This window comes from Carya illinoinensis, chromosome 8 (assembly GCF_018687715.1).
Source record: "Carya illinoinensis cultivar Pawnee chromosome 8, C.illinoinensisPawnee_v1, whole genome shotgun sequence".
In the NCBI taxonomy this organism is placed as follows: Eukaryota; Viridiplantae; Streptophyta; class Magnoliopsida; order Fagales; family Juglandaceae; genus Carya; species Carya illinoinensis.
Genome location: NC_056759.1, coordinates 9,972,097 through 9,995,682, shown reverse-complemented (window position 1 = coordinate 9,995,682; position 23,586 = coordinate 9,972,097). Strand labels below are relative to the sequence as shown.

The 23,586-nt window shown below is 37.2% G+C and overlaps 2 protein-coding genes across 2 annotated transcripts; both read left to right on the top strand.

The window, feature by feature from the left end:
* The first annotated feature begins 346 nt into the window (after positions 1-346).
* On the top strand, positions 347-11,206 carry LOC122318735 (proline--tRNA ligase, cytoplasmic). Its single transcript, XM_043136318.1, is given in 9 exon segments — positions 347-582; positions 3,494-3,545; positions 3,702-3,787; positions 4,833-4,925; positions 5,105-5,221; positions 5,437-5,589; positions 5,868-6,152; positions 6,283-6,501; positions 6,922-11,206. Coding segments are annotated over 8 exon segments (1,077 nt in total). The 5' UTR covers positions 347-582; positions 3,494-3,499; the 3' UTR covers positions 7,000-11,206.
* LOC122318733 (protein translocase subunit SecA, chloroplastic) lies at positions 11,000-23,349 on the top strand. The gene is made up of 20 exons (XM_043136316.1): positions 11,000-11,600; positions 11,929-12,001; positions 12,351-12,557; positions 15,901-16,004; positions 16,132-16,311; positions 17,104-17,322; positions 18,643-18,756; positions 18,846-18,959; positions 19,546-19,713; positions 20,012-20,187; positions 20,385-20,451; positions 20,581-20,727; positions 20,886-20,981; positions 21,066-21,134; positions 21,288-21,389; positions 21,541-21,792; positions 21,913-21,980; positions 22,301-22,418; positions 22,654-22,893; positions 23,002-23,349. The coding sequence occupies exons 1-20, from the start codon at positions 11,193-11,195 to the stop codon at positions 23,113-23,115; spliced, it is 3,036 nt and encodes a 1,011-aa protein (XP_042992250.1). The 5' UTR covers positions 11,000-11,192; the 3' UTR covers positions 23,116-23,349.
* The last annotated feature ends 237 nt before the right edge of the window (positions 23,350-23,586 follow it).

Below are 23,586 nucleotides of genomic sequence, written 5' to 3'. Positions count from 1 at the left end.
AATATTTATGTGAGAACTGAAGTCACTGAAAATCTTTGTAACCTGGCCTGAGAATTTGCGCCCCGATTTTTTTTTTTTTAATATAACTGGTTGGATGCGAATCTTGCTACCCCTACTGGCGCCTTCTCACTGGTCAAAGAGCAGCTCATCACGCTTATGGAACATTGGAACCCTTTTCACTATCTCTTTTGCTTACTCGCCACGCTTATGCTTGAGGATTGCATTTTTGCCTTTTAAATATGGGATTTTGCGTGATTGTTACGTTTATGGCTTTTCATATTCGGCTTGAAATTGCCCCTATTAATGAGGACTTGCATACATTGCTTGAGCAATGTTACGAGGCCCAATTACCTCGTAGTTACCATCCTTTCTAATTACCTCGTAGTTACCATCCTTTCTATCTTTCTTCAGTTTTCCCACATTCTGTTTTGATTTCCGTTAATAGTTTCCCTTGGAAGTTCGAAAACGCTCTGAGAAAAAAGAGGTCGAACTAAGGCACATTATTTTCCTTTGCAACTTTATTTTCTGCCATTCTTGCTCTTTCATTTCTCTCCATCACATGCCTACAGTTTTTTTATTCAGGTATTGATGAACCCTTTGGGTGACTGGTTTTGTTTGCTCTGTCTTGCTCAAAACAGTTTAAATTGCTTAAATAGATAAGGTTTTGGTCTCTTAATTGGGGCAATATGTAAAATCCAATGCTTTTTTTCCCCTATTCTATTGTCTTTGTTCTCTCTTTTTGGTACCCTTGCAGGTTTTGTCGCCATCGTTTTTTACACATTTCCTTCAAATTTAAAAGGAATTTTGTTTCTTGATTAGAGGAAGGTGTTAGGAAGCCCTTCTCGATATACCCTGCTTGTCTTCACAAGCTTGCAGGTCACAGATTAATTGACTACAAATACTGAGTTTATGATATTATAGCAGAATTCCCACTTCGGATGGGAGCCATGAACCCCATACATAAAAATACAAATTGACCGACTATTGTGCCTTAGTCCCACACAACCTTAAGGCTTAGTTTAATATACCATGTCGAGTATAGGAAGTTGGTGAATGAGATTCCACATCGCTTATAATAGAAAGAGTTCTTGCCTTTTATAATGATTCTAAGGGACTTTAGTTGTAACATTAGTTAGTCCTTTTGGAGTATGGGCTCAAACACAATATTGGCTTTTCTTTGGATCGTGACAAATGGTACCGGATCCAATTCTAATCAAAAGTGTAGGACTTGAGTTGTACCACTAATGATGAAATAGCCTGATGAGGACATCGGCGATGGAAGGTGGTGAATGCTAATTTCGTTAAACCCTTACCCTTTAGGATCGTGAAATTTCAACATGCTTTTGAAGCCAATGTCAATGGTAGTCCACTCTATCAATATTGATGCGATGGTAACCATGTCACTTTTTGGTGGCTCCTTGACTTGAAACAATTTTTTTTAGGTAATCAAGAAGATTTATTCATAAAAGGAGTATGGGCTCAAACACAATATTGGCTTTTCTTTGGGTCGTGACAAATGGTACCGGATCCAATTCTAATCAAAAGTGTAGGACTTGAGTTGTACCACTAATGATGAAATAGCCTGATGAGGACATCGGCGATGGAAGGTGGTGAATGCTAATTTCGTTAAACCCTTACCCTTTAGGATCGTGAAATTTCAACATGCTTTTGAAGCCAATGTCAATGGTAGTCCACTCTATCAATATTGATGCGATGTAACCATGTCACTTTTTGGTGGCTCCTTGACTTGAAACAATTTTTTTTAGGTAATCAAGAAGTTTTATTCATAAAAGGAGGCAAAGCCCAATTAAACAGAAAGTATATATGACAAGTACCTAATTAAAGTTTACAACCGAAAGTAGAAAATCATATACATTTAGCCCATTAAAAACAATGGTCCTCGCCCATAAGAACACTATTTTAGAAAAGAAAATTTAAGCTCATCCATTGTTCTCTCGCGGTCTTTGAAGCTTTTATCATTTCTGTCCCTCCAAATGCACCAACACCTGCATATAGTAATCATTCTCCAAATTGTTGCCACTTGTGGATTACCTCAGATGCCTCTCCAGCTTGCTAGGAAATCCACCATCCTAAGAGGCATGACCCATGATAACCCAATTCCCGCAAAAAAATCACCCCACATGGTCCTGGCCACCTTGTAGTGTAAAAGTAGGTGATCAACTAATTTCCCACTCTTCTTACACATGCAACACCAATTCAACATCATTACCCGACGTTTTTTCAAATTATCTGTAGTAAGAATCTTATCCAAGGATGCTGTCCAAAAAAAGAAACTGCTTTTAAAGGAGCTTTTGTCTGCCATATACTCTTCCATAGGAATGTGGTCATTCCGGGGCTCGTCAAAACTTGTTGAAATGACTTGACACTGAATCTACCTTTCTTGGAGGGACTCTAGTTCATCTTATCTTTAGTACCCTTAGTCATGCTTATGGAATATAGTGCTGCATAGAACTCTGTGTTAGCCTCCAACTCCCAATATTGGGTTGACTTAATGAAATCTACATTCCATTGAGGGGAGCCACTAGAGAAGACCAAGACGTTAGCTATTGTTGCATTCTTTGCTCGGGCGAGCTTAAAAGCAACAGGGAAGGTGTCTTAAAGGCTTTGTTGAACCATTTGTAGTACCAAAATTTGACGTGAGACCGTCTCCCACCACAATATGTGCATGTCTTTGGAAGATCTCCTAACCTTTTCTAATATATTTCCACAAGCCCATTCATAATATTAGGATATTTTAAACCAACCTATTAGTTGTCCTGTTCGTGATCGAAGTCTGGACATGGTCCCACTCTGATACTAATAATAGGTCATTAATGTGATACAAATACTGGAGTCTATCTTTACTTATAAAAAAAAAATACTAGAGTCTATCTTCTGAAAAAACAAAAATTGGAGTCATGATATTATTGCAGAACTCCATTTCAGGTGGAAGCCATAAACTGCAAACATAGATGTACAAATTTACCAACTGTCGTGGCCTTATCCCCTACAATCGTGGATACTTCTTCCAAATCGTTACAAACAGTTATCTACATAGCCGTTACAGATAAGCACAATAACTGATTGTATGCGCAATAACTGATGACAATACCTGATAATGAAATGAATTTTCCAGCCATTTGTTGCCTTATTTTCAATTTTGCATAGTTGCAATTGGCAATTAGGCCTTCCAACGAGTCACAGTCTATCACGAGCAGAGTAGGACCTCTGTGGTGCAGTGAAGTCTTTCTTTAATCCACGATTTTACCAGAAGGCTCCTTTTTTTTGAGCTAGTTTACTCATCAGTTTGGAATGACCTGCTGAATACACATTTCTGCAAGTTTCATGGTGTGTCTAAATCCCGATTATGGTACTTGTGGTTTACACGGTGATGTTTATAAATATTGCATGCACCATACTGGATTTGGTTTCAGAGCATTAGCTGTTTTTCTCTAAAAATTTTAGCTTGATTTTCGTTGGGTATTGTGCTCAGGAGAACATGGCCAATGATGATGTGAAAAAGTCTAATGCTAATGCCAGCGGTGGTGAGTATTTTTCCCCTGATGTAATTTGCTAGTTTTGCCTGATGGTATTTATGTATATGGCTAATTATGTGCGTGCATTCATGTGTATTTCTGGCCATTTGAAAATCCTTTCCGTTGTTCTTTCATTTTTCTTATGCTGTATAATTGATTTTATAGGAGGGAAAAAGAAAGAGGTGAAGAAGGAAACGGGTTTAGGAATAACCAATTGTAAAGATGAGAATTTTGGGGAATGGTATTCTGAGGTTCGTTTGAATGTTTCAATTGTGCATTACAGCTTTGGTTAAGTGTGCTTTTATATGTTTGATTACACAAGGGTTGGCAATTTGTGTTGCTGTGTTGGGTTTGGGCTGTGTCAAATCATGTCCATGTCATAATGAGTCAACCCTAATAACCCAATCCAGAATTAAATGGTAGATCTCTTGATCCTAACCTGCCAATTTCATGTTAGGTTTGTGTCAAGTATGTAGATTGTGACAAAAATTGTCAGCTCTATATGCCGCGTGTGGGTTCAGGTTGTGTCAAATAAAATTTGGAATGTATATGAATTAACCTTAGCCTGATCCATTTAATTGGACAAGTCCAACCACACCATCCTAATGTAGCGTTCCTGTCCCATATTGGGAATATAGTGATTCTGGGGAAGCTTCAAATTGACTAGTCCTTTCGGGGTTATAGTGTAAATGTTGCGCTATTCCTAGGTTTGCAGATCGTATAAAAAATTGATGGTCCTAATTCCATACCATTCCATTATCTCATTGTAATATATATCAGAATTTAAGAAAGGGAATTTGTAATGCACTAGTCCCAACATGGATAAACTGTAGAGAGTGGTTAGGTTATAAAGTCGTCATATATATATTCAGTTCTACATTGACTACTTACTAGCGCTTTCCCAGGCTTGTTATACCTAGCCCGTTTTGTGTCAAATTCCTTTTGGGTTTGTTAATCGTATAAAAAATTGCCGGTCCTAATTATATACCATTTAATTACCTCATTACAATTTCTAAGATGGAGAAACTTATTCAATCATGACGAGATCATTTTCCCATAATAAGATGAAGACTCTTTACTTTGGATAGAGAATTGATCCATCATCAGACATATGGTGTAGATAGTTTACAGATGATAGGCCTTTTAGCCTTTTCATGTGCAAAGAAACAGACCACACAAAAGTACGAAATTTTTATATGGGAAGTGTCAGGTCTTAATCCATTTGGTTCCTACTGACTTCAGTGAAAATATGATTTTAGGGCCATTTTCTATTAATCCTTATATTGGCCTGTGTAGGTAGTTGTCAATGGAGAATTAATTGAGTATTATGATATCTCGGGCTGTTATATTCTGAGACCGTGGGCAATGTCGATCTGGGAGACCATGCAAGTGAGTTTGAATCCCTATTTAAACCCTTTATTTTTATTCCTTAAGATTGATCTAGATGAAATTTTGTAAGCTTGGCTAAAAATTATGGTTATTTCAATCTGTTTGTGGAGCAGTGTATTTTTTCCCCTTCATTTTTCAGATTTAGTGTCTAAATGACTAATTTTACATTATATCTGCAGAAATTCTTTGATGCTGAAATAAAGAAAATGAACATCCAGAACTGCTACTTCCCACTTTTTGTTTCTCCAGGCGTATTGCAGAAGGAGAAGGATCATGTGGAGGGTTTTGCTCCTGAGGTGAGATGTGAAATTTTTGTCCACAATCTTTTGTTGTAGTATTTAATTTTACTATCTTGGGTTGGATACACTCATTTTGTATAGTATGAATGTTTCTCTTTATACTGATGTCATCATTGAAAGCACATATCAACAATGAGGAGGAAAAAACTTGTTTGTCAAACAATGAGGAGGTCAAACCTGTTTGTCAATATTTTCTATGTACCGTATCTCAGGCATTTATTCCGAACAATGGTCGTGGTATACAAGGTGCAACTTCACATTGTTTGGGTCAAAATTTTGCCAAAATGTTTGAGACAAACTTTGAAAATGAAAAGGGAGAGAAGGGTATGGTTTGGCAGAACTCGTGGGCCTATAGCACTCGTACGGTAATTTTTCAGCATCTATTAACTATTTGATTAACAGTTGTAATTAATTAGCTTGTGCATTTACTTGTGGTATATAATAGAAAAAATGAAATCATGCCTGGGTCTTGGAGTTTTTTTTTTTTTTGTATATTTACTTTTTTTTTTCATTTTTTGGGGGAGGGAGTGTTTAGATGGTGGGTCGGCACGGTGAGTATGCACATCGGCAGGATTTTTTATATTGACATCCGCTACTATAGATGGATACTGTTTTTTCTAATTTTATTACTGGTTATGTTCAGATTGGTGTGATGGTAATGGTTCATGGGGATGATAAAGGCTTGGTGCTGCCACCTAAAGTAGCAACAGTCCAGGTTATTATAATTCCTGTGCCGTACAAGGATGCTGATACTCGGGGAATATTTGATGCCTGTGCTTCTACAGTGGATATCTTGTCTGGGGCCGGTATTCGTGCTAAGGCAGACTTTAGAGATAACTACTCTCCTGGTTGGAAGTACTCACATTGGGAAATGAAAGGTGCTCCTCTAAGGATTGAAATTGGGCCAAAAGACTTAGCTAATAGTTAGGTCTGCCAGTTTATCTTGATTTTCTATCATTGTTACTTGCTTCCATTGATTTGCACAACCTACTGTCTTCAAATATTTATTCCTTAGTTGATCAACCCAAAGAATTGTTACACCCTGATTTTATTCACAGGTACGAGCTGTTCATCGTGATAATTCATTGAAAATAGACATCTCTAGAACCAACTTGGTTGAGCAAGTGAAAGAAATGCTTAATAATATCCAACATAGCCTATTTGATGTTGCGAAACAAAAGCGAGATGCATGCGTTAAGACCATACAAACTTGGGATGAATTTGTGGAAGCACTCAGCCAAAGGAAATTGATCTTAGCTCTTTGGTGTGATGAGGAGGTATAATACTGATTTTTCAGCTTAGCCATTGCCTATATGGTTTATATGTCCTACAGTATCTCAAGGTTTTCCATTGATTTCTTGTCCTTCGAATAATGGATAAATAGGTTTAATTTTTTCTATGGACATTTGCATACATTTCAAGTATTTAGTTTTTTCAATGGACATTTGCACTCATTTAAATACCGGAAATGTATCTCTTTTAGGTTTTTCAATTCATATTACTCTATTCCACACTGTCAAATTTGGATGGTAAGTTATGTTTTGTCATGCACACTGTGGAATGGTCTCTTGAGAGGCTGTGAACATTTTTTTCAACCTCCTCTCTTTATTTTATTTTCTTTTTCTTTTTGTCTTTTCCCTTTATGTGCTTCTTATAAATTTGTTTAATCACGATTTATTTGCTGTGTAAATCTTAAGGAGGTGGAGAAAGATGTGAAGGCAAGGACAAAAGGTGAGATTGGAGCGGCTAAGAGCCTTTGTTCCCCATTTGACTAGCCAGAGCTCCCAGAAGGTACTGGCCCCATGTTTCATGTGAGGGTTGTTTCATTTATTGACTTTCCTTTTCCACTTTGAAACATCAACTCAATTTTTATAATCTTCCATCCTTTTTTCTCAAATTGATACTGCTCCAAATTTACCTGTTCTTGCCTCTGAAGGTGATCAAAAATTGAAGGGGTCATGATGGTCTGTCTTAGAGTTGTCACTAGCTGGGCAATAGCTGCAGCTCGTTACCGCAACATGTGCACTACTTTCACCCTTAGGATATTCAGTTCACTCGTTTTCTTATTTATATCATTGTTGGATAGAATTGAGAATTTGTTGTGGTTAAGGCCATCTCTGGTCAATTGGTGCTACAATGTGGGATTATTGTAGCCACGACTAGAACCTTCATCAGTGTATCACAAAAATGTAGAATGTTACTTTCAAATGTCTCTCAAATAGAGGTGGGTACGAACACCCTCAGGCTGGTTGGCAGCAGTTCTCACTGGGTGAATTGATGGGTGTCAGCCATTCAGTATGATTCCTCAAACTGACCAATGATGGGTCCTAAATTACAGACAATGATTGCTGTTGATCAGTTTGTAGTTGGTGGCGAGGGTGTGAGATACTACCACCAGATTACTACACCTCACCACTAGTATTCTGGTGGAAGAATGTTTGTGGTGTTTGAGAGATCTCAACACCTTGCCACCACCATAAATAGGCTCCAGGGCTGTCAGGTTGGTTGAGCTTGTCAGTTTTTTAAACCCTATTTCCAACAGCCGCCCTGACCTTTTTGGAAACCTTATTTTCGTTAGCCACCACTGCCTAACAGCAAAAACCAAACATTCTTGGGTCTGTATCGGTCATGTTGGTGGTTGGGGTTGGGTATTTTGCCCTCCTCTAGTCTCAATTATTCCTTGTCATATTTGTCTAATCCCTCTGACTGTTGCAGTGTTTCAACTGCTGGTTCCCCCTTGGGGGGATTTAATTACTGATGTAGTGCCTAGTAAAGTTTTCCTCTATTAGAAAATATTTGCATCACCAAAGGATCAAGAAATCATGGTTAATGGTACTTGTGTTATTTTCTGAAAGTTGCATGTTAATCCAATGGTATGTTATACTTGATTAAAAACATGATAACATAAACTACACTTGGTTTGGATGTTTGCTCCAACGTCTAGCAACATTGCTGTAAAATGGCTATTCCTTATGAAATATGACATTTATGTCAGTGACAGTGTAGGATGATGCAACATTGTGGCTTGTGCCACTGAATAAACAAGTTTCCCTGAGACATCTATGTGGTCTGAATGGTTCATCACACACATGAGTTTGATTGTATGTTTATTCTGAATATTTTCATAGGTACTAAATGTTTTGCTTCTGGAAAGCCTGCAAAAAAGTGGACATACTAGGGCCGGACTTACTAGATTATTGGGTTCTGGCACCAATTTCTTATAGTTTCTCAACCTGATTGGCATGCCAAGAAATCAGTAATGCTAAAAAACTAGACATACAAGAAATGAGCTTGACAAAGCATCTGTTAATACCATAAAATACATTGCTCAACATAGGTTTAATATTATACAGTTCTGTTTATGTTTTTGGTGCCATCTCTGGTTCGTTGTTTTTTTTTCTTTTCCATTTTTTATCTGGTAATTTAACATTGTGTACATATTTGTTTCCAGATTTTTTAAATGAAATATTTAAGTTATGAGGAAAAAAATAAACGTTCTATGGGGACATTTTTTGGATAAGGAAAAATATATAATTCCAAGAATGGAAAAAAATGTAAGTTTGCAAGCATATCACAGGGTAACACAGCCAAAATTTTGAAAAAAAAAAAAAAGTTTTCTTCAAAGATGCGAGGTGGTATGGGTTTTAAGAACCTTGAGCTTTTTAACTTAGTTTTATTACCAAAACAAGACTGTCGAGTAATTCAAAATCTTAATACTTTGCTGTCTCGGGTCTATAAAACCAAGTATTTCCCTTTCACGGATTTTTTTTCATTCACATTTGGATAGTAAACCCTCATATGTATGGAGGAGCATTTGTGTTGTTAAATCTCTTTTGCTAGCTGGGGGTATTTGGAGAATAGGGAAGGGTGTTGATGTAAGGATAACTCAAGATAAATGACTCCCAATTTTCTGGTTACCTGAGTCTGTTCCACGAAATTATGTATTCATGATGATTGAAAGTTAATATTCTTATGCATCAACCTAATGTTTATTGGGATGTGAATTTGATTCGATCTATATTTCCTCCTTTTGTTGCTAATGCTATTGTACAGCTTCCTTTATTGCCAAAGGGATGGGGTGATAAGTTTGTATGGATTAGCACTAAAAATGGCTTGTATTCACTAAAGTCTGGATATTATCTTGCTGTCATATTATTTGATTCTACTGTTGGTGCGGGTAGTTATGATTTTCAAGGTTCTTCATCCTTTTGCTGTCAATTCTGGAATTTCAATCTTTCGAAAAAAGTTAAGAACTTTGAGTAGAGAGCATATAATGATAGTCTTTCTACAAAACTAAATATGCTAAAGAGGGGTGTTATATCTAATGCGCATTGTTCTTTTTACTCATTGGTCGTGGAAGATTACTATCATATTTTTTAGGATTGTCCACATGCGAAAAAAATTTTAACTGTACGTTGTGCTTTTGTTATGCCTTTTTTGGAGACTCTAGACAATTATTCTGATTGAGTTGGGGTTTTGAAGCAATACTATATAACTACAGCTTCACGTTTTATTACTATTTATTGAGGTGTTTGGCAATGTAGGAATATGAAGTTATTTTAGAATTCTAATTGTATGCTTAATGATGTGGTTGATAATTATTTGGCATATGTTGATGGGTACACTACTATTAAATTGCATCAATCGATTGTACATAAGGATATCATTCTTTTTTGAAAATCTCCTTTGCAAGGTTCAGTAAAGCTTAATTTTGATGTTACTTTGTTTCATTCTTCTGAATCTGAACGTGTGGGGGCTATTTTAAGGACCAACGTAGACGGACCCATATTGAAGCCCTCTCGAAGCCATCTGCATACCCCACGTCGAGTGTAGGTGGGGGAGGGAGAGGATAAGAAAGAATGAGAGTGCTCTTTTTTTTTTTTTTGGGCTTCCGACGACGGTGGAGAAGTGCAAATGGGAGGGAGAGAAAGGAGAGGGCTGAGTGGGAGAGGGAGAGCATCGGATTGTGCTTATGGGTGTCTTTTCTCAATTCTTATACATGCGGGTGCATTTTAGTGATGAATAGATCGCTTACGTGTCTTCTTGTTATTGGTTGATAGGGAAATATTTTTCACACCCATCCGGCCTTAAGCTTTTCTCAATTAAAAAAGGATACCACCCAACACGGTTATACCAAACCGGGTAGAAAAGCCCCACATGGAAAAAATAAAAAATAAAATCGAATAATCATATTGATTAACTTTTTATATTTTATAAAGATATTTAAAATATAAATATCATTCCTTGTTAATAAAGAAGATAGATTTGTAGTTTAGTATAATTTTTTTTAATTAATATTAGATATAGTTAAAGTGTGTAAATCTCGAGCAATTTCTTTAAAAAAGTTATAGTGCACAATCTCTAATAAAAAAAGTTGAGCTCACCTTGAAAAAAAAATGAATTTTTTTATATGAATCTTAAGTATATTCCACTTTTTTTAAAAGAGATGATGCATACATTATATGTAGAGATTATTTTTCTAATTTAATATGAATATTTTTTTGTCACTACAAAGAAAGTAATTTTACAATCAAAATTTAAATCTAATACAATTTTTTTAAAAATAAAAATAAGATCTTAAGACATATATAAGTTTTTTTAATAATAGACCCATGTATTTATTTATTTATTACAAAAGACCCCATTTATTTTAAGAATCTACGCTATCTACCACTAACCATTGTTGAAAATTACCCTTAGACCAGTTGATCTTTCCAGTCCGTCCTTGCCTTATCCTCTCTCCCCCTCTCTCTCTCTCTCTCCGTTTATTTCTTTTGAAACCGGCACAAAGCCAAGGCCTCCTCTGTAGTCAGTAGTGAACAAAAACGCAACATGAAACAGAGTACCAACGATTGCGAACATAACACAACGTTTCGCTACAGATTTTTTTACTCGTTGCAATAACTCCTTGTTCTTGACTAAACCCAATCAGTCCCATATCTTAGCTTTTGCTTAAATTAAAAAAAAAATGGCGTCTTCACTCTCTCTGTCACCTTTAGTGAAGCACTACCACTACCTCTCTGTTTCACCTTCCTCTTCTAAGTTCCTTCATGCCCACAAAGATTGCTACCAAATCTCCCACTTGGGGTCATCGAAATACCTTCAAATGTTTGATGTTGGAGCCAAAACACCGAAATTGAAAGGTAGTAGGAGCGGGCGGATGCGTGCAATGGCTTCGTTGGGAGGGCTTTTAGGTGGGATATTCAAAGGGAACGACACTGGAGAATCCACTCGGCAGCAGTACGCCTCAATTGTAGGTGTCATCAATGGAATGGAAGCTCAGATGTCGGCATTGTCGGATTCGGAACTAAGGGATAAGACGCTGATGTTGAAAGAACGAGCCCAGCGGGGTGAATCTTTAGATTCCCTTTTAGCTGTAAGTTTTATATAATAAACTCTTATTGCCAGTTATTATCATTTGTTTTTTAAATAAAATACTTTATCTTGTCTTTTCATATGGTGGAATCGTAAGTATGGAGCGGGTTCGATTGTAATTTGAGCCAGAAGTTATTGAATATTATAAATCCCAATACAAATGTAATCTGTATAAAATGTTAATTGCTTACATTGTCTTAATGAAGGAACCGGAGAATTTTGCTTGCAATTTTTTCCTTTTAATTTATGCGTTTCTTGTTGTTTGTGGTTCCAAGTATAGGTAATATATTTGTTGCTTTTGACCATAACAAGAGGCACTTATATTGCAGGAAGCATTTGCTGTTGTCAGAGAGGCTTCAAAACGGGTGCTAGGACTTCGTCCCTTCGACGTCCAACTGATAGGTAAAACTGCTATGCATAATTATCCACTCCCACTTCTTCCTTTTCAAGTCCAACTGATAGGTAAACACTTGTTAATATACAATCCTGTGTTCGCCTGTTTGGAACCATTTTTGTCTGTTGAATGTTCCATGTTATCCCCTATGGTTCGTCGAGCCTCATTGTAACACACATTCTGCATTGTCAATGCCTAATAGCTCGAATACTTTCATATCTAGAATTTCTGGGTTTGTTGTGTAGTTCACCTGATGTCTATATTAGACCTCAACACTTGCATCCACATCAATAGTTAAGGTTGCGTATGCATAGTCATAAGTGGCCAGTGTATGTTCAATAAGCTTTCTTTATGCAGGTGGCATGGTTCTTCATAAGGGAGAAATAGCTGAAATGAGGACTGGAGAAGGAAAGACCCTTGTTGCTATTTTACCAGCCTATCTAAATGCATTAGCGGGAAAAGGAGTCCATGTTGTGACTGTCAATGATTATCTTGCTCGACGTGATTGTGAATGGGTTGGTCAAGTTCCTCGTTTTCTTGGATTGAAGGTTGGCCTAATCCAACGTATGTCACTTTCTTTTATTTTTGTCATACTCTATGTTCTGTGCACTTTAATATCTATTGCCATGCATTTTTTTAGATGGATGGATGCTCACATGTGATCTTTCGGCCCTTCGGGGATTGGTTATTTTAAAGTTTCTGATTTTAATCGTTTAAGTGCATTGTGCCTGTTTTTGATGAGCTGTTTGTTTGTTGTCCCAAATCGATTCCTTATTAGATAGAATTAGACTCTCCAATTGTAAACTTGATTAGTCCTTTAGGGGTATAAACTGAGATGTGGTTTGGGCTTTCCCTAGTTTGTTACATGCTTTCTCACTTCTTTTTAGTAGATAAAAAATTGTACCAGTGGAGGTTGCTTGGTGCTGCTATAACTTAACAACCAAAAAGTTCTGGATTGAACTTCAGCCCCTTCGAGTTGGGCATGGCCTCAACAGGCGAAACTTGAGTTTGATTGCTGTGAAGCATGTTAGTGCTTTACTAATAAGATAGAAAGGGTTTTTCACTTCATATTAAATTTTTTTATTTCTCCTTCCTCGTGCAATTGATCTAGGTAACTATTCTATTTTTTAGCACCTCTTATGATTGACAAGTACATAATGCCAAATGTCAATGAATTGTGTCTGATTTGAATGGCCTAAATTTACGTACCTAAATTGTGTCTTAGGAGCAAACACTAGAGGAGTTTTGATCTTTATTTTTCTGTACCTTATTTTCTTGGGCCATATCTATAGATTTTAATGGCCTAAATTTACATGATTTTCTTGTTCCCACTCTTGTGACCTAGATAGGTCTTATCTCTTGTATACCATCTTGTATACTTGAACTATGCCTATCCTTATTAATACTACTGTTTACTTATTAAAAAAAAAATTGTGTCTGATTTGAAGATCACTCTTCTTTTTTCTTTTTTTAATAGGTAATAAGATATTTTATTGATTTAGAGATAGGCATAGCCTAGGTATACTGTAAGTATACATGTGAATACACATATTTAAGCACTAGAAATAGTTACAAGGAAGTCATGGAAGCTGAGACCATTCATATCTAATGCAATGGCCCACATAAATAAAGTTTTCTAAAAAAAATCCCTAAACTCTTCCAAGGAGCGTTCAAGATCCTCAAAGTGTCTATCGTTTTTTTCCTTCCAAAGGCACCAAAGAATACATAAAGGAGCCATCCTCCACATGGCTGCAATTTGGGGTGTCCCGATGATCCCTCTCCAACTGGCTATTAACTCCACCACCCTTTCCGGCATTGCCCATGCTATTCCAACTTTGCTAAAGAGGTAGTTCCAGATTTCCCAAGCAAACTCACAATGCAAAAGTAGATGGTCTGCCGATTCACCACTATTTTTGCACATACAGCACCAGTTTGGGATTATTAGGCCTTGTCTTCTTAGATTGTCCATAGTTAGAATCTTCCCTAAGGCTGTTGTTCAGACAAAGATGCGATCTCGGGAGGTGCTTTACTCCTCCAGATGTTCTTCCAAGGAAAATTGTGCCTTTGTTGTATAGTTATAGACTCACAGAAGTAGCAAACAGAAAATTTTCCTTTCCTAGACAGTCTCCATTCCATTTTATCTTCATTTATGTCAGCAATGGCAATATTATACAGCAGGCTGAAAAACTCCACCAGACCAGTCACTCCCCAATCTTGTGCCTCCCGAGTAAGACTAATGTCCATGCCTGTGTGCCATGAATTACTACCTGCAGATCAGCCACCATGGCTTCTTTTTCCCTTGCAATTCTGAAAATAGTAGGATAAGTAACTTTCAGGGCCGTATCTCCCACCCACACATCATGCAAAAAACTGATCCTACTGCCATCCCCCAAAAACTGATCCTTCTTCCACAACCAGCACCTGCAGAGCTTCCACCGCACCACCAGCTAGTTCTCCATGCTCCACCGAACTTTTCTGTGCCAACGCAGAAGCACTTGGCCCAGATATCGGCTCCGAAATGGAGGGTTTTGGATGAGCCAATATTTCGGACGTTGGTTTTCCGAGTATCAGACGCCCCATCTCTTTCCATGCCTTTCTCGGGCTTGGACTTATACCTGGCCCCTCAATAATATTCTTCCCCTTCAACCCATCTGGCTGAGGTCCTCTAGACAGGCCCAAAGGGGCACGGTTGCTTGAAGGACCCTTTTGGATACCTTCATTCTGATCCCCACCCAGGCCCAAGCCCATCCTTCTATTCTCCTCAGCCTGCCTAATAAGCCAATTGACTTTGTCCTGCATAACATCTAGTTGGTTCTTCAGCTCCAGCAGCACACGTTCCTCCATTTCCTCTTTCAGACCAACAACACCCCTGCCATCTCCCTCAAGGCTCTGAGCACCTATTGAAAGGGTTGTACTACCTTTACTTGGCAGACCTACACCACCTCTGGGGTAGGCCAAATTGTCAGAGCTAGCCCCCAACCTATCGTTGTCTCTGGGTTGTTGAAGGGCCTCCCTATATGACCTGGCAACTGGTTGCTGCACAATAGCAACCCCTTTCTCTGACGGTGGTGGAATAGCAGGACCTCTTCCAGCCTCCCTCAATGCTTCCACCAGCTTAACCCATCCCCTGCCATCCCTATCCTCTGGAATAATGATGAAGCTCCAATGACCACCTCCACCATACTCCACCAACTCCACCCTAAAGTTAGCACATCGTTGTGCAGTGTATACCCTGCCTCCTTCCCTATGAGCAGAATAAAACACCTTACGTCTAGTCTTCAAGCAGTCCTCCAGTGCTCTAATAAACCATCGTGCCATGCCTAAACCCAAGCAAATCTCTATCTCCACTCTCCTTCCTCTCTCAATAATAAGCACTTGTCTACCATCTCTAAAAACCTCAAACTCCTTAGACTCAATAGCTACAAATTTTGAATGCCCCATACCACTCTAGACTTAATCAACCTCACTGCACCACCAGAGCATCACCATGGAAAAAAAATTTCACTTTTCCTCATGGAGATTTTGAGTGTACACAGAAAAAGTTTTTGAGTGTACAGAGAGGAAAAAAAAAAAAAAAAGCAGAATTGTATGGATCACTTGTCTTTTCATCCTGTTATCTCTGCCCATCATTTTTTCGCTTTAATAAACATTAACGATAGAAAATATTCTTATACTGTCCAATTATACATATATTTTAATTTATAAAATAGTTGTAGCTTTCGAGTCTTCAGTTTGATTCTAGTTGTTGGATGCTTCTAGTTGACTTGTTGAATCATATTGATCTGCATTCTTCTTATCTGGGGCGTTTATATTTTTTTCATTAATAGTCCATGGGTACTGCTTCTACATATTGCCTTGCCAATTTTACTTTTCATTGTTAGCTAACAACTGGATGCATTTGTGGCAGAGAACATGACAAGTGAACAAAGAAGGGAAAATTATTTGTCTGACATCACATATGTGACCAATAGCGAGCTTGGTTTTGATTATTTGAGAGACAACCTTGCCACGGAAAGTAATTCTTTCTTTATTGTGCTATTTTATATGAATATCACTTGATTGCATGAATTTCAATCAATTTAAAGCTTTCTAAATTTCATTTCTACCTTAGCTGAAGGAATTTTCTGGCAATGTACAGAGTGTTGAGGAGCTTGTTATGAGGGGTTTCAGTTACTGCGTAATTGATGAGGTTGATTCCATCCTTATTGATGAGGCCAGAACTCCTCTCATCATATCTGGATCTGCAGACAAACCTAGTGATCGTTATTATAAAGCTGCAAAGATAGCTGCAGCCTTTGGACGGGATATACATTACACTGTAAGATTACTAAGCATATATTTCAATTAATATATGTTCATTTTTTGACAGGTTTTCTTCCTTGACTAACAAATACTATTGGAACCAAAAATGGTGAATCAGAAGCATCTTATGAAGTGTTCAGTATAAGTTGATTCTGCACTGGTGCTGGGCACTGTGTTAGGCATAAATAACTTCGCAACGCCTGTCTATGTGCCAAACATGCTATTGACGTGCACATAATTTGACAGTTGACTTGGCATGAACACGCGTGACAGCTATTGTTTGGAGAAAATGGATCAATAGGAGAAGAGTTGTTCTATTGTGACACTGAAAAGGGAATAAAATTGCAAAAAAACTACAATAAAGATTTTCCTTTTAGGAAGAAATAGAAATGGCCATTCTTGAAAGACTTGTGTTTGAGTAAGACTTTGATTTTTAGGTGGAATGAGAAAGAGAAGTGTTAGAAGAAGGATATGAATATATTTTGCAAACTTGTGTGGTTCACTTTTATGCATTAATATGTAATTTATAATTGGTTTGTCCTTGCAATATCTGTGTCCTGTATTTATAAGAATCCCCAGTTTCCTACATCATTTCCATTCACTGTCAGATCTGTCTGGTAACCAAGTTCATAAGTTTACATCAGTAATTTAACCATATCCACCCATCTTTCTTTGATCCCATGTAGGTTCCATTATGAAATACTTTTAAAATAGATTGTCCCTGGACTTAATAGCGAAGTAGATGCATCATGGATCATGGAGAAATATAAATATTTTCAATTTTTTCTTAGTAAGGTTGTTGTTGCAGGTAGATGAGAAGCAGAAGACAGTTCTACTAACAGAACAGGGTTATGAAGATGCTGAAGAAATTCTGGCTGTAAAGGATTTGTATGATCCTCGAGAGCAGTGGGCATTATACGTTCTGAATGCAATAAAGGCCAAAGAATTATTTCTTAGAGATGTAAACTATATTATCCGTGGCAAGGAGGTTCTAATAGTGGATGAGTTTACTGGTCGAGTCATGCAGGTGAATCTCCATCTAGGTTCTGTGTCTCACAAAGAAAGTTGTTTGCAAGTTGAAAAATTTGTGAAACTGTATGCTTTGCATATGATTGTCGATTGTTCCTTTCATTTACCCTTTTCACTAGAGGAGAAAGAAATGAATTTCACATAGAAGTCACGTTCTCCTTCCCTCAGAGGTTTCCGAAAAAGATCTGAGATCTTAACCAATATGGTTCCTTTAACTTATTCAGACATGCATATAAACGCCTTTTATTTGAAAAGGAAATTCTATACAGAATTCTTTAGGCAATGCATTTACCTGCTTTTTTTCTCTTTCATTGTAGAAATCTCTTTATTTCCTGATGCTTCTTTCTATATGCATACGAAGGTAACTGCCCTCAGCAGACACGGCAGAGAGTGGTTTATTTTCTTAGATCGCAATAAGGTGTAAACAATTTCACCCCCAAAGTTTTTGAGATTTCTACATCTCTGTTTTTAACCACTAATTTCTCTAAGCATCTGGAAATGACTTATCATGGGCTTATGTGATGAAGAATGATTTGCTTGGGAAAAAATCTGGTGCTTATGTGGGCAGGTCACTTCAATTTTCTAACTAAAGACGGGGGTTTTCATACAAATGATGAACAGTGTATCCAGTCCCTAATCATTCATTGTTCCTTCCTGTTGCGGCTGACATTGACATTTATCTGAAGCTGGGTTTATACTATATATATACTCCAGCTTAAGGGGGAGTGTTAAAGAATAACTGTATTTTGTATACCCCATGTATAAATGTCAAATGAAAGCTAAGTTAATATATTGCAAGAGTAAGAGGGTAGGGATGATCTTTGAATCACCTACCATTTTCGCCATTTTCCATTTTCATTCTCTTTGTGGCCTAACTTCAATAAAATTAACAATGATGCTAGGATAGATTTGGGTTAAAGAGTTTAATGAGTCTGTAAATCCGTTTAGCTCTGTACATATGTAATATACAGTTTACTTGATGGTGTAGTTACCAGAAGAGAATCCCTCTAAAATACACTGCATGTGGCAAGCACTTCAATGAGTTTCTTCAACATACAGTTGCTTGTAAATATCGTAGCAGCATAAGAGTACAGAATGAGCGACTTTGGTTGTGCCAATGCCAAAACTATAAATCTAGGAACTAGATTCTTTTTGTTGCATGATTGAAATTATTGGTCTTGTACATAATTCTACCATAATTATAATACCCATGGAATTACACACATAATAATCTCAAGGATATGAGGAAAACAAAGGTAAAGAGTAAGATGTTGATCTTCAAAGCACAACATAATGTCCATTGCTTCTTTTTTGTTAGGGGAGGCGATGGAGTGATGGGCTGCACCAGGCAGTTGAAGCAAAAGAAGGTCTGCCAATACAAAATGAGACTGTAACTCTGGCTTCAATTAGCTACCAAAATTTCTTTCTCCAGGTTGGAGCTTTCTAGTCTCATTACATTAGCTGAAGAATCCGGAAAATTTATCCTCAGTAACCAATGCCTTTTTCCTTTCATTATTGCAGTTCCCGAAACTTTGTGGAATGACTGGTACCGCTGCTACTGAAAGTACAGAATTTGAGAGCATATACAAACTTAAAGTTACAATTGTGCCTACAAACAAGCCTATGATAAGAAAGGTATCTCCTAGTGATCCATTCATATAAGAAATATCAACAGTGCTGCTGGTTATTATCATTGCAATGCAGATTGTGAAGCATAATCACTTTATGTGGACTGAGGCAAACAAAGAAGAACTATACTACCAGATTTTTTTTTTTCTTTTCAATGAAAAAAATTAGATTTCCCTTAAAGGAGAGGCAATTTTTTTTCTTTGTTTTGAATTTTAAGTTTTCAAAATCCTGCCACCAGTTTAGTACCATTTTTTCCTTTGGTGGGGCTGGGGTCAAACCATGACTCCATCTTGAGAGAGTGCCTCAAGTTCCTCTGCTCAGTGCCTGTAAAGAATCAGCCCCCTTTTACTGGCACTCTGGAGGCCGGTCTAAACCCCTGTGAAGGGTTCCTTAGTGAGTTAAAATGCTACAGTGGTCATGGGGAGATAGATACCAACATCTAGTCTCTCTCCCTCCCACCACTGGTGCCCTTTTTGCCTGTAAAAAATGCCTGGAAAATATTTTTAGTGCAGATGTGAGTTTTGTTGATAATACAGAATTTATCTAAATATTTGAAGTCCATCAATTTCATTATGATCTCTTCATCTTTCAGGATGAATCTGATGTAGTTTTCAGGGCAACTACTGGAAAATGGCGGGCAGTTGTGGTAGAGATTTCTAGAATGCACAAGACAGGCCGCCCAGTGCTTGTTGGCACTACCAGCGTCGAGCAGAGTGATGTATTGGCACAACAATTGCAAGAAGCTGGAATTCCTCATGAGGTGGGACTTATTTCATCTCTAGGGATACAAGCACTATAACTTGGGGGAATCTGACTTGCAAATAACTTTATGAGGATCAACCAAGTAGGATCTTAGGTCTTTTACTTACATCATTTTTCATGCTTGTGCATTCATTTTGTTAAATCAACCGCCATTCATTCTGAAAATCGGGGAATAAAACTGAACATCTCATTCAAGTCTTTTCTTTGTGGAGAACTTTAATGGATGTATATTTTAATGCCTATCCTTTTATCAATGAAATATCATATTACTTATCAAAAAAAAAAATATTTTAAAGGTTCTCAATGCGAAACCAGAGAATGTGGAGAGAGAAGCAGAAATTGTAGCACAGAGCGGTCGTCTAGGGGCAGTGACAATTGCTACCAATATGGCAGGTCGTGGTACAGATATAATCCTTGGTGGTAATGCAGAATTTATGGCAAGGTTGAAGCTACGTGAGATGCTTATGCCAAGGTATCATCTGAGCTTCATTATATGTTTTGTTTCTGATGGTTTTTATGTTACACAAGTTTCCTGTCTTGCCTCTTTATAGTTGACTTGTTTAACTCCATTTCTACACTGAAATTTCTGATAGATGTATTTTGCATCAGCCACTAGATGATGCCTCTTTAGACATGCATTACAACCTTTTTAATATAATATAATCACAGAGTTGTTAAGCCAACTGAAGGAGTTTTTGTATCAGTGAAGAAACCTCCTCCAAAGAAGACATGGAAGGTGTGATTTTGGTTTTGTTTGTGGTATTTGTAATTGTATTTTACATTGGTATGTAAAGTTATTTTTCTGAAAGTTTCAATTTTCTGTGAAACGATCAATCCTGGAACTCATTATTTTATAATTTTCCAGGTGAATGAAAATTTATTCCCATGCCAATTATCGAATGAAAAAACCAAGTTGGCTGAGGAAGCTGTACAATTAGCTGTCCAAACATGGGGTCTAAGATCTTTAAGTGAGCTTGAAGCTGAGGAGCGCCTATCTTATTGTTGTGAAAAGGTGAACCTCTTTGTAGCTTCAATTTTTTTTTCTTTTGCAGTTCAACATTACAGACAATTACAAACTGAATGAAATATGACGAATTTCTTCATGTGTTCCATGAAGTTATTTCTTCTATGTAATCGCAATATGAAATATTTGTATCTTTGCATTTATAGGGTCCTGCTCAGGATGAAGTCATTGCCAAACTCCGTGATGCCTTTCTCGAAATAGTTAAGGAATTCAAGGTCTACACTGAGGAAGAGAGAAAGAAGGTTAGTTGTAATATTCCATAGTAAAGTTAAGTTGCTTCTCTTTGCTAGTGTTGATTACAATCTCTTATATCTCCAAATCCCTAGGTTGTATCAGCTGGTGGACTTCATGTGGTTGGAACAGAGCGCCATGAATCTCGCCGCATTGACAATCAGGTCTAATTTTGTCAAATTGTTTAGTTTTTCCCATCAAACTCAGGGCTCTTCATCCACCTTTTTATTTGAAAATTTCCTCTCTACATACTCTTGACATGAGAATGCTTTTCTAGAACTTGATAAAAATTGAACTTGCAATGTGTATTCATATAGCTGCGAGGTCGAAGTGGCCGGCAAGGGGATCCCGGAAGTTCACGCTTCTTCTTAAGTCTTGAAGATAACATCTTCCGGATTTTTGGTGGAGACAGAATTCAGGTTCAAACTGTAGTTGCAGTAGGATAATTGTTTGTTTTTTTTTTTTTTTTTTTTCCCCTTTAATTCTTGGTAAGTGGTTGTATCATGATAGTTGGTAATGCTTCTTTAGGATATCATTTTAAAACAAAATTGTGGATTTTGCAATTTGTAGGGTTTAATGAGAGCTTTTAGAGTTGAAGACCTACCAATTGAGTCCAAGATGCTGACTAAAGCTCTAGATGAAGCTCAGCGGAAAGTGGAGAATTACTTTTTTGACATTCGGAAGCAATTATTTGAGTTTGATGAAGTTCTAAACAGCCAAAGAGACCGTGTATATAAAGAGAGAAGACGAGCACTCGAATCTGATGATCTCCAAAGTCTTGTTATTGAGTTTGCTGAACTGACAATGGATGATATCTTAGAGGTATGTTTCTTATATACGATTTTGGGTTTTTCTCCCATTCCCCCCACCCAAAAAAATTCTGGTACAATAACATGTATGCGATCCTCAAGTAAATCTCTTTTGTACTTCTATAATGAATAGGCAAATATTGGCTCGGATGCCCCAAAGGAAAGCTGGGATTTTGAAAAGCTCATTGCAAAACTTCAACAGTAAGAGGCACCCTTGCTTGTGTATTGGTTCAAAATTGACAAGAATTCTAATGGATGGCTAAAAAAGGTTTTAGTGTTGCAGTTTGTTGCAGCTTTTGGTTTCTGATAAACTTGTAGATATGTTTAAATTAAATATTATCCCAGCCAAATACAATTGTTAAAATCTGAGATATTATCTTGTAAATTGAGCATTAATTTCTATCTAATTTGTGGGAATAATTTTCATTTTACACTATATAGTGTGCTGGAGTGGTGGAGTGATGGATCCCCTTATGTTGCTTGGCCCAATTTTTCTGACAAACATATTGCCGTATGTTTAGGTATTGCTATTTTTTGGATGATCTGACCCCAGATTTACTAAGGAGCAAGTGTTCTAGCTATGAGGAATTGCAGGATTACCTTCGTCTTTGTGGTCGTGAAGCATATTTGCAGAAAAGGGTCGGTATTATAGGCTGCTTAATCTGACTACTTTTTTTTAGAACTTAAGTTCTTTTAGCTATAGGTGGTGTTCTTTTAGCATAATCAGATGACAGGAAACTTCAGAAAGCTTGGTGTCCACCCTGTGTGGGCTCCAATGTTTTGGCTTAATTATGAATATGATATATATGGGTGATAAATGTCAATCACTCGTTTCAATCACTTCTTATTTATTTTTCATTGAATGTTATTTTAGGATATTGTGGAGAAACAAGCACCAGGCTTAATGAAAGAAGCTGAGAGGTTCTTAATTTTGAGCAACATTGATCGTTTGTGGAAAGAACACTTGCAAGCTCTTAAGTTTGTTCAGCAAGCTGTAGGTTTACGTGGGTATGCACAGCGGGATCCACTTATTGAGTATAAACTTGAAGGCTATAATCTCTTCTTGGACATGATGGCACAAATAAGAAGAAATGTTATATATTCAATATATCAGGTTCGTGCAATATCTATGATTCACATGTTGGTTTATAATGACATCATGCTGCTTAAATATACCTGGTTGTTTTGTTCTAAACTAGTTTGGTTTTTGGTTTGTTGGCAGTTTCAACCCGTGATGGTTAAAAAGGATGAGCAGCAAACACAAAATGAGAAATCAGGCAAAATTGGTAGGAGTAAAAATGACCCTGATCCAGTTGTTGTTGCGAAGTCTTCCTGATCGGTTACCAGCACCCAAGTTAGCGCATAAGATCCAGTAGATCTCTAGCTCTCACAAAGAACAGGTTAAAAAGGCGTGAGTTCATTCTTATGTAAGTGCTCGTTTAATTAACTGCTCCTCAGACTTTTTTGTGAGTACGAGTCTCAAGTTATATCTATATGAGTAGATATGTACCACAATGATGTTTGTAAATCCACATGGTTTTAACATAGTAATTACATATTTTTCATTGAAGTTTGGATTTTCTCATCAATCAAGTAGGTAGAGCTATTACCCGGATTGATATTCGTACTCTATGGCAGACTGTTAATGGAAGGTTTTTGTGTCAATGAACGAACCAAAGGGGTCAGCTGCCTAAACTATTACATGGTGGAGGTTGAAATCATATTTTTGTTACAATTTGTTGTCTCATCTTCCTGTTATTTCTCTTGCCATAATGGTTTAGTTCTTCCTAGTAGTATCAATAATACG